This window comes from Martes martes (assembly GCF_963455335.1).
Source record: "Martes martes genome assembly, chromosome: 13".
NCBI classification, from domain to species: domain Eukaryota; kingdom Metazoa; phylum Chordata; class Mammalia; order Carnivora; family Mustelidae; genus Martes; species Martes martes.
Window position 1 is genome coordinate 47,051,932 of NC_137901.1, and position 12,077 is coordinate 47,064,008.

The window sequence follows — 12,077 nt, forward strand, 5'->3', positions numbered from 1 at the left end:
TGACAAGATTTCATTCTTTTTTATGGCTGAATAATATTCCATTTCAATGATAAAGGGGACAATCCTACAGAAGGATGTAACAATTATAAATATTTATGCACCCAATATGGGAGTATGCAAATAAATGAAACGGTTATTAACAAGCACAGAGGAAATAATCAATAGTAATACAATAATTGGGGACTTTAACACACCATTTACATTGATGGACAGATCATCCAAACAGAAAGTCAACAAGGAAACAGTGGTTTTGAATGACACCCTAGACTGGATGGATTTAATAGACATATTCAGAACATTCCACCCTAAAACAGCAGAATACACATTCTTTTCAAGTGCACATAGAACAGTCTCCAGAACAGATCACATATCAGGCCACAACACAAGCCTCAACAAATTCAAAAAGATCGAAGTCATAACATGCACCTTTTCTGACCACAGCACTGTGAAACTAGAAAGCAACCACAAGAAAAAATCTGGAAAGAACACAAATACATGGAGGTTAACTAACACACTACTAAACAATGAGTGGGTCACTTAAGAAATCAAAGAAGAAATAAAATATTACATGGAGACAAAAGAAAACAAAAACAAAAAGTTCCAAAATCTTTGGGATACAGCAAAAGCTGTTCTAAGAAGGAAGCTTACAGCAACACAGGTCTACTTCAAGAAGCAAGAAAAATCTCCAATAAACAACCTAATGTTACACCTAAAGAAACTAGAAAAAGGAGAACAAACAAAACCCAAGCCCAGCAAAAGGAAGGAAATACTAAAGATCAGAGCAGAAATAAATGATACAGAAACTAAACAAACAAACAAAAAAATAATTGAACAGACCAATGAAACCAGGAGCTGATTTTTTTAAAAGATCAACAAAATTGGTTAACTCTCTAGCCAGACTCATCAAAAAATAAGAGAAGGAAAGAGCCCAATAAACAAAATCACTAACAAAAGAGAAGTAACAACAAACACAACAGAAATACAAACAGTTGTAACAGAATGTTGTGAAAAACTATATGCCAACAAATTGGTTAGCTTAGAAGAAAAAGATAAATTCCTAGAAACATATAACCTACCAAAATGAAAGCAGGAATATAAATTTTGAACAAATTAGCAGCAATAAAACTGAATCGGTAATCAAAAAACCCCCAAAAAGCTAAAGTCTAGGACCAGATGGCTTCACAGGCGAATTCTACCAAACATTTCAAGAACAGTTAATACCTATGCTTCTCAAACTATTCCAAAAAATAGAAGACGAAAACTTTCAAATGCATCCTATGAGGCCAGTATCACCCTGATCCTAAAACCAGATAAAACACTACAAAAAGAGAACTACAGGCCAATATCTCTGATGAACAGAGATGCAAAAATGCTCATTAAAATATTAACAAACAGAATCCAACAGAACATTTAAAAAAATCATTCAGCATGATCAAGTGGGATTTATTCCTGCGCTGCAAGGGGGGTTCAATATTTGCAAATCAATCAATGTGATATGTCACATCAATATGATCCTTTCAATAGATGCAGTAAAAGTATTTGACAAGGTACAACATCCACTCGTGATAAAAACCGTCTGCAGAGTAGGTCTAGAGGGAACGCACCTCAACATAATAAAGACTTTATTCGAAAAACAGTCAACATCATATTCAATGGTGAAAAACTGAGAGCCTTTCCCTAAAGTTCAGAATAAGACAAGGATGTCCACTCTCACCACTTTTATTCAGCATACCACTGGAAGTCCTAGCCACGCCAATCAAATAACATAGAGAAATAAAAGGCATCCAAAACGGCAAGGGATAAGTAAAACTCTCACTATTTACAAATGACATGATAACATATATAGGAAACCCTAAAGACTGCACTCAAATGTGGGCTTTTTAACTTGACAGAATCCATCTCTAAGGGTTAGTTCCATATTGGAAAATAAAAATGCAAAAATGTATAAGGAACAAATTAGGGGTGATTTGACAGAGAAACTCCATCGTTTGAAATTCATTTCCTTTGCAGGGTGCCTGGGTGGCTCAGTCAGTTGAGCGTCTGCCTCTGGCTCAGGTCATGATCCCAGGGTCCTGGGAGCCAGTCCCGTGTCACACTCCCTGCTGAGCAGAGAGCCTGCTTCTCCCTCTCCCTCTGCCCCTCCCCACCACTCGTGTTCTTTCTCTCTGTCAAATGAATAAATAAAATCTCAAAAAAAAAATTTCATTTCCTTTGTGTTAACTGGTCATTCTTTCAAACTGTAAACACTGGGAGAAGGTATCCACCTTGATTGGAATCTCAGTCACTCACATCCTATTCTGACTTAATGGACTCCACTGCTTTTTTCTGAATCATGAAGATTGGAATACTAACGAAACTGAATTTTATATTGGGGAAAAGGAGAAAGAAGTGAGGTCTTACGATCCTACGTACTGTTGGGGCGCCTGGGTGGCTCAGTCAGTTAAGCATCCGACTCTTGGTTTCAGCTTAGGTCTTGATCTCAGGGCTGTGAGACTGAGCCCAGAGCTGGGCTCCATGCACAGCACAGAGCCTGCTTGAAATTCTCTCTCTCTCTCTCCTTCTCCCTCCTCCCCTCCCCTCCCATTCATGTGCACTCTCTCTCTAATATAAATAAGTAAATTTAAAAAAAAAAAAAAGGATCTGGGGCGCCTGGGTGGCTCAGTGGGTTAAAGCCTCTGCCTTTGGCTCAGGTTGTGATCTCAGGGTCCTGGGATGGAGCCCCGCATCGGGCTCTCTGCTCAGCAGGGAGCCTGCTTCCCTTCCTCTCTCTGCCTACTTGTGATCTCTGTCTGTCAAATAAATAAATAAAATCTTAAAAAAAAAAAAAATGGATCCTAGGCACTGTTTGAGAAAAGATCCTGATGGGGGACCCTGATCAGGCAAGAAGCAACTTTAGAACCAATGATGGTTCCAAGAGAATTGTGACCCTGTCCCTGTTCCTCTAAGGGGTGACTTATGTAAACATAACAAGTATAGGATCTGCTAAGGACAAATATTGGGTTACCATGGTCATCAATTTACACCTTATGTTCTGAATTTCTCCACTGAGAAACACAATTTCAAGGGACTAACCTCAAAGAGAAATCCTGAGAACAAAACTTTTCAAGTATTATACAGAAATTGTTGGTTGTAAATATTGTATACATTTTAAATGAGAAAATTTGTAATTGTAACGAGAAAATTTGTAAATTCCCTAACTATCCCAACAGGAAGCCAAGAGCGTTGGATACTGTAGAGAAGAATGAAGGAAAGGAGAAATACAGGAAAGGAAAATTAAATAGCATTAAATTCCTCATTGATCTTAGTTTCTATTCATAGAGTAATTCAGAGTTTAAAAAAGCAAAACAAAACAAAACAACCAGCGCTGGTCAAATATCAACCACACACACACTATTGGAGTTATTTAAGTCAACCCATTTTTATTCTCTACAAATGTTTTTAAAGAAACTTGTCTCTTGTGTTAAAATATAGACTAATCCCACTTGGGAAACAACTGCTTTTAAAAAGCTCTAGAGATAAACACTAGTTTTCTTTAACCCCTTCTTTTTAATTTTGGTGACCAAATTAAATTAACAATGAACTGTGACTGATACATATACTTATCAGTTAAAATCCAATCTTACCCCACACCCCATCCATAGTCTGGAGAAAGGATCCTGGAGTCAGTTTTGGGGACAGCTCACCTTTTGGAAGGACTCGCTGAGAGTGTTTTGGCTAAGTATATGCCTCACCCTGCCATGAAGCAATTTCTGCTGGCTACATACCTGCACCGAGGTCATCTGAGCATATCCTCTCCAACTAAACTCAGGGAACTCCAGGGGGTCAAATCCAAACCTAAGTTCTCTTCCATTAGGTGTGGTACCATCTTCAATCTCATACTTCATGTGATGCAAATCCGGGAAATAGTAGTTGTTCTCAGGGCTTTTGCAAATAAAAAGTAAACATGGGTACAGCACGTAAGTTCACTAATAATCCAAATATTCTTTAAACTCAATACCTACTGCAAAAAACTCCTACCAAATCAACAGATACAATAAATGAAAAGAAATAAAAGAGAAATCACCCTGCTTTTTCTTTAAATTATTGCTTTCATTCATGTAAACATTCACATAAAACACACCCAACACCTATCAATCTAAGCAATTAAATGGGAAACTCAGCACAACCCATAATGGTAGCAACCCTTAATATGTTCTAAATGGTTGCCAACAACTTACCAAAATCAAATTACGTTATTTACTATAAACCTATCCATCCATCCATCCATCCATTCATTTATATACTCATATTCACTCATTACACAAATATTAATATATATATGCACCAGGCACTGTTGCTAAGTACCATATATGCCATAGTGAATGTGACATAAAATATTTCATATGCTAAGTTTACAAGTTAGATACATTTATGTGTATGTGTATATATTTAATATATTTAGTATATATTTAATATATTTAATATATACTTAATATGTTAATATATATTAAATAAATATAATATATTTAATAATATAATTTACTAAAACAATGTGATATTTAAAATATATTAAATAATTAAATATATTAAATAATAAAATATATTAAATATATATTTAAATATATTTAAGTACATTAATTAAAATATATTAATTTTTAATAAATTAAATTAAATTAATTAAATATTTAATATTTAATTAAATAAATTTAATTAAATAAATTCAATTAAATAAATATTTAATATATTATTTAATACATTTAAATATATATTTAAATATATATATTTAAATATATAAATATATATTAAATAATAAAATATATTAAATAATATTTGACATATTTTAAATATTATATAATACATAATATTTATATATAATATATAATTATATATAATTATAATACATATAATTATAATTATATTATAATACATATATTACAAATATATGTATTATATATTTATATATTATATATTTATAAATATATATATACTATATATATTATATCATATATATTTAATATATTTAATACATTAAATATATTAAATATATATAATATAATTAAATATATTAAATATATTGAATATATTGAATATATTTATATATATTTAATTTATATTTATTTATAAATATACATTTATATATTTATATATTTATTATATTTTATATAATATATAATTATATATTATATGTATTTATAATATAAATATATATAATATAATGTAATATAATAATATTATATAATTATTATATAACATATAATAATTATATAATTTAATATATTAAATATATTCAATATATTTAATATATATTTATATGTATTTAATATATATTTATTTATATTTATTTATAAATATATATTTATATATTTATTATATTTAATATATTAAATAAATTAGATATAAATATATTAAATATATTTATATATTATATGTATTAATATATTTAATATATAATATATTTAATATATTATATATACTATATACATATAGTTTAATATATATGTATTTAATATATATTAAACTATATGTATATAGTTTAATCATTATGATGACTTTTTTATGCCTTGAATTTTCTTAAACTGTAAGTCTATATACGGATTCTTTTCAAGAGTCCAATAATGGCACAGAGAATGATAAAAAATACTATGCTATTTATGCGACATTTCATAATCAAATAATTTGAAGTTCTTCAAAATGACATATTTTGACAATCTAGTAACAAACCAACAGCAGTTAGTGGATTTAAAGCCATAAAGATAATTAAGTCAAAGGAAATAAAAGGTTATGGCCCTATATTGCAAGCAGAATTATAAATGCTTACAATTTTCTGGAAGTGACAAAAGTCCTTAAAAATGTTCTTACCCATTGACCCAGTAATTCCACCTCCAGGAATGTATTCTAAAGAATAATTTTATATATAGTGTCAAAAAATTAACATGGGGCACCTGGGTGGCTCAGTGGGTTAAGCCTCTGCCTTCGGCTCAGGTCATGATCTCAGGGTCCTAGGATCGAGCCCCGCATTGGGCTCTCTGCTCAGCAGGAAGTCTGCTTCCCGCCCTTTCTCTCTCTGCCTGTCTCTCTGCCTACTTGCAATCTCTCTCTCTGTCAAATTAAATAAATAAAATCTTTTTTAAAAATTAACATAAAAGAACATTTATAATAGTGAAGACTTAGAAATAATGTAAAAGTACAATTATGAAATAATTTAAAAATTATGAAATACTATGTAACCATTAGTATTTCTGAAGACTAATGATAGTGGAAAATGTCTGCAATATCATGTGAAGTGAAGAAATGGATACGAATTCTATGAAGAAAATATACTAATTTGTATTCACAGAAAAAGCCTAGAAAAAAATATACAAAAAAATATTAAAAGGAGTTATCTCTGGGTGGTGGAAAAGTAGGTCTTTTTTTCCTTTTACTTTTAGGTACTTACTAAAACTTTACAGTGAACATATATTACATTTATTACCACAAAAATTATTCAGAAAACAAAGTGAAAGTGAATGCCTTCTGAACTTGTAAGAAAAATGAACAATATCAAAAACAAATATCTGGCAGGAATTTAGTACAAAAGGACAGAAGGTTTACCAACCCGGAGAAAAGCCAATATGGCATCAAAGATGCTGGTTTGCTATCCTTATAACCTAGTTACAACTTACCACTAAATCAAAGGACATGTTCTAAATTTTATATGTACGTATTGGCTGTAATGTAAAAAAATCAGTATTTCTGCCTCAGGGTGGGTAATTTAATTCTTATTCGGTTGCATTATTTTTACCTGAAAAATAGCCAATTACTACATAGGTGGAAGGAAACTTAGCTGGTTAAGTGGGGGAAAGCTCACTTTATCAACAGGGAGGTGGAAAAAAGATAAAACATGGGTGGAAAATGTTTCTGAACCTATTTACAAAATTCCTCCAGTCTGTCATGTGCCTCGTTAGTCTGCAGGGAAACATACCCACAGATGTGTCCTCCTCCTTCACAGACCCTTTATTATGTGACCCAGCAGTGACTGCCATTTAGAAATGACTGAAGAAAGCTCAGCTGGATTGCTCTTTTAGAATTCAAATGCTGAAAACATCAAGGGAAAGGAGAGAAATGCCGTACTAACAAAATACAGAAAATTTACTTTAACTACAGATTTCTTCATTATTCTATTGATAATGCAGAAGTAGTGAAGATACTTGCAATTTAGAAGTTGCATTTCACAGTTTCCAGTGTATGATTAAAAGCCAGAATATTAAAAATTAGTTTTTTCTTCCAAAAGAAAATTATGAGGGATCAGAGTTTCCAAAAAAATCTATATTGATCTAACAGACATATTCAGGACATCCTAGCCTAAAACAGCAGAATACACATTCTTTTCAAGTGCACATAGAACAGTCTCCAGAACAGATCGCATATCAGGCCACAACACAAGCCTCAACAAATTCAAAAAGATCAAAGTCATACCATGCATCTTTTTTTTTTTTTTAAGATGTTATTTATTTATTTGACAGAGAGAGAGAGATCACAAGCAGGCAGAGAGGGGTGGGGAGGAAGCAGGCTCCCTGCTGAGCAGAGAGCCCGATGCGGGGCTCGATCCCAGGACCCTGAGATCATGACCTGAGCTGAAGGCAGAGGCTTAACCCACTGAGCCACCCAGGCGCCCCACCATGCACCTTTTCTGACCACAGCACTGTGAAACTAGAGAGCAACCACAAGAAAAAATCTGGAAAGAACACAAATACATGGAGGTTAAATAACATGCTATTAAACAATGAGTGGGTCACTTAAGAAATCAAAGAAGAAATAAAAATATTACATGGAGACAAAAGAAAACAAAAACACAAAGTTCCAAAATCTTTGGGATCCAGCAAAAGCTGTTCTAGGAAGGAAGCTTACAGCAACACAGGCCTACCTCAAGAGGCAAGAAAAATCTCCAATAAACAACCTAATGTTACACCTAAAGAAGCTAGATAAAGGAGAACAAACAAAACCCAAACCCAGCAAAAGGAAGGAAATACTAAAGATCAGAGCAGAAATAAATGAAATAGAAACAAAAATACCAATAGGACAGATCAACGAAACCAGGAGCTGGTTCTTTGAAAAGAGCAATGAAACTGATAAACCTTAAACAGAATCATTGGAGAGAGAGACAGAGTCAAATAAACAAAATCAGAAATCAAAGAGGAGAAAAAACAACTAACACCACTGAAATACAAAGGATTATATGAGAATATTGTGAAAAATCATAAGCCAAAAAACTGGACAACCTAGAAGAAATGGATACATTCCTAGAAACATATAACCTCTTAAAACAGAATCAGGAAGAAATAGAAAATTTGAACAGACTGATTGCCAGCAATGAAATTGAATCAGTAATCAAAGTAAACTCCCAACAAAGAAAAGTCCAGGACCAGATGAATTCACAGATGAAGTCTACCAAACATTTAAAGAAGAGTTAATACCTATTCTCAAACCATTCCAAAAAATGAAAGAGGAAGGAAAGCTTTCAAATTCATTCTATGAATTCAGCATTACCCTGATACCAAAACTAGGTAAAGAAACTAGACACACACACACAGATACAATTGCAAGCCAATATCTCTGATGAACATTGATGCAAAAATCCTCAATAAAATATTAGCAAACAGAATCCAACAATACATTAAAACAGCCATTCAGCATAATCAAGTGGGATTTATTCCTGGGATGCGAAGGTGGTTCAATATTTGCAAAACAATCAATGTGATATATCACATCAATAACAGAAAGGATAAAAACCATATCATCATTTCAACAGATGAAGAAAAAACTCTGAAGTAGGACATTCATTCATGATAAGAAATTTTAACAGAGTAGCTTTACAGGGTACATGCCTTAACATAATAAAGGCCTCATATGAAAAACCCATAGCAAACATCATACTCAATGGGGAAAAACACTTTCTCCCTAAGCTCAGGAACAAGACAAGGATGTCCACTCTTACTAGTTTTATTCAACATAGCACTGGAAGTCCTAGCTACAGCAATCAGACAACAAAATGGACTAAAAGGCATCCACATTTGTAAGGAAGAGGTAAAAACTTTCACTATTTGCAAATGACATGGTACTATACATAGAAACCCCTAAAAACTTCACCCAAAAGTACTAGAACTAATAAATGAAGCCAGTAAAGTTGCATTGCATTTCTATACACTAATAATGAAGTAGCAGAAACAGAAATTAAGAAAACAGTCCCATTTATAATTACACCAAAAATAATAACATATATAGGAATAACCTTAATGAAAGTGATAAAGACCTATACTCTGAAAACTAGAAAACATTGATGAAAGAAATTGAAGAGGACATAGAGAAATGGGAAGACATTCCATGCCCATGGATTGAAAAAACAAATATTGTTAAAATGTCCGTATTACCCAAAGCAACCTACACATTTAAGGCAATCCCTATCAAAATGCCAACAGTATTTTTCACAAAACTAAAACAAATAATCCTAAAATGTGTATGGAACCACAAAAGACCCCAAATTGCCAAAGCAATCTTGAAAAAGAACAAAACTGGAGGTATCACGATCCGCGATTTCAACATACACTACAAAGCTGTAGTCATCAAAAACACTGGTACTGGCACAAAAACAGACACATAGATCAACAGAACATAATAGAGAGCCCAGAAATAAACCCACAATTATGTGGTCAATTAGTCTTCAACAAAGGAAGCAAGAATACGCAATGGGGAAAAAAATTCTCTAACAAACGGTGTTGGGGAAACAGGACACCTACATGCAAAAGAATGAAACTGGACCACTTTCTTACCCCATATACAAAAATAAACTCAAAATGGATTAAGGGCCTCAATGGGAGACCTGAAACCATCAAAATCCTTGAAGAGGGCACAGGCAGTAATTTCTCTGAGACTGGCCATAGCAATTCGTCTAGACATGTCTCCTGAAGCAAGGGGAACAAAAGCAAAAATAAACTACAGGGACATGGGGAGATGGAGAGGAGAAGGGAGTTGAGGGAAATTGGAAGGGGAGGTGAACCATGAGAGACTATGGACTCTGAAAAACAACTATGGACTCTGAAGGGGTGGGGGGGGTGGTGGGAGGTTGGGGGAGCCAGGTGGTGGGTATTAAGGAGGGCATGTATTGCATGGAGCACTGGGTGTGGTGCAAAAACAATGATTACTGTTACGCTGAAAAGAAATAAAAAAAATAAATAAACTACTGGGACTACATCAAAATAAAAAGCTTCTGCAAGGCAGAGGAAGCAATCAACGAAACTAAAATTCAACCTGTGGAATGGGAGAAGATATTTGAAAATGACGTATCTTATCAACAGCTAGCATCCAGAATTTATAAATAACTTATACAACTCCACACCAAAAAAACACATAATCCAATTTAAAAATAGGAAGAAGAGATGAACAGATATTTCTCCAAAGAAGACCTGCAGACAGCCAACAGACACATGAAAAGATGCTCAACATCACTCATCACCAGGAAAATGCAAATCAAAACCACAACGAGACACACACCTGTCAGAATGGCTAAAATCAGCAACATAAGAAGCAATAGGTGTTGGCCAGGATGTAGAGAAAAAGGAACCCTCTTGCACTGTTGGTGGGAATGAAAACTGGAGCTGCCACTATGGAAAATAGTAAGGAGGTTCCTTGAAAGATTCAAAATAGAATTACCATATAAGCCAGCAATTCCACTTCTGGCTATTTATCCCCCAAATAGGAAAATATTAACCTGAAAAGACACATGCACCCCTAAGTTTATAGCAGCATTATTTACAATAGACAAGTGACGGAAGCAGACCAAGTGCCCACCGATAGATGAACAGATAAAGATGTGGTATGTGTATATGTATATGGTCAAAATTATTCAGCCATAAAAAAAAAGAATGAAATCTTGCCATTTGCTATAACATGGATAGATCTGGAGGATAAGATAAAAAACTAAGTGAAATAAGTCAGTTAGAAAAAGATAAATACCGTATGCTTTTACATAAATGTGGAATTTAAGAAACAAAACCAATAAACAAAGGAAAACAAGACAAACTAAAAAACAAACAAACAAACAAAAAACCTCCCAAACAACAGACTCTTAACTACAGAGAAGAAACTGGTGGTGACCAGAGGGGAGATGGGTGGGGGATGGGTAAAACAGGTGAAAGAGATGAAGAGTGCACTTATCATGACGAGCAGAGTAATGTATAAGATTGTTCAATCACTGTATTTTATATCTGAAACTCATATATCATTGTATGTTAATTATACTGGAATTGAAATTTTTTTTTTAAATCTAGAAATTGTTAAATACGACAGGACACGGAGACAGGAAGTGGCCGTCCCCGTGACAGCTCCTCTGGGAGCTCAGTCTCCACTCACTGCCCTGCTCCTACAGTTCATTTTAATTAGCTTCTGCAGGAGATGAGGGACTTCATCCCGCTTCTAGAGCTTTCTTTGCCTTCCCTCCCACTGCACCCAGTATAATGAACTCGGCCTCTCCTGCCTTCAGTCATGGGTCCCAAGGGAGAAGCTGGGCCTGAATCAACTGGGCCCTGGAGCCTGCCCATTCGCCAGGCCCCTCCCAGCTGTGAATTTCGCACAGAGGTTCAGCCACGGGAACTCCCCTCAAGCGTCCAGCTCTAGTCCTGTCCACCTGGCTTTTTGTACCTGTGGGAACTTTCCAGGGAGGCGGATGTCTTTAGGGCAACCTTCCCTCCTGCTTTAACTGGGCCCACTGACCAGTGTCCAGATCTCCCAGGACAGTACAGCTTCCTCTGCCCTCTCGTCTCCTCACCAGAACCGTCGGCACAGCCAGGACTCTCTGCGAGTCTTCCAGCCCAGCAGTACGGGAGGGGCCTGCCCTGACACTCACCGCTGGCACGCTGTCCCCACGACATGCTCTCGGCACCGGCATCCTCCCGAGGGCCCGCTGCACAGGGGGCTGATGGCTCCACCAACATCACACTGACACCCTAAAGGTCAGAGAACAACAGCAGTGACCCATCAAAGCATCTCCATGTGGCGATGGAGAAGCAGAAACCAGTAAGGACGGGGCTGCTTCTTACTCCTGCCACATCTCATAGCCTGCGGAT

At 34.8% G+C, this 12,077-nt stretch overlaps 1 protein-coding gene across 1 annotated transcript in view; it reads right to left on the reverse strand.

Annotated features, from left to right (window-relative positions):
- Positions 1-12,077, reverse strand: part of LAMA3 (laminin subunit alpha 3) — a gene marked incomplete at its 5' end in the record, with an annotated part of 268,142 nt that overhangs the window by 129,514 nt on the left and 126,551 nt on the right. The window contains 2 exons of the mRNA XM_080821882.1: positions 3,765-3,921; positions 11,858-11,957. Coding sequence (XP_080678008.1) covers positions 3,765-3,921; positions 11,858-11,957 — 257 coding nt within the window. The remainder of the gene's footprint in view (positions 1-3,764; positions 3,922-11,857; positions 11,958-12,077) is intronic.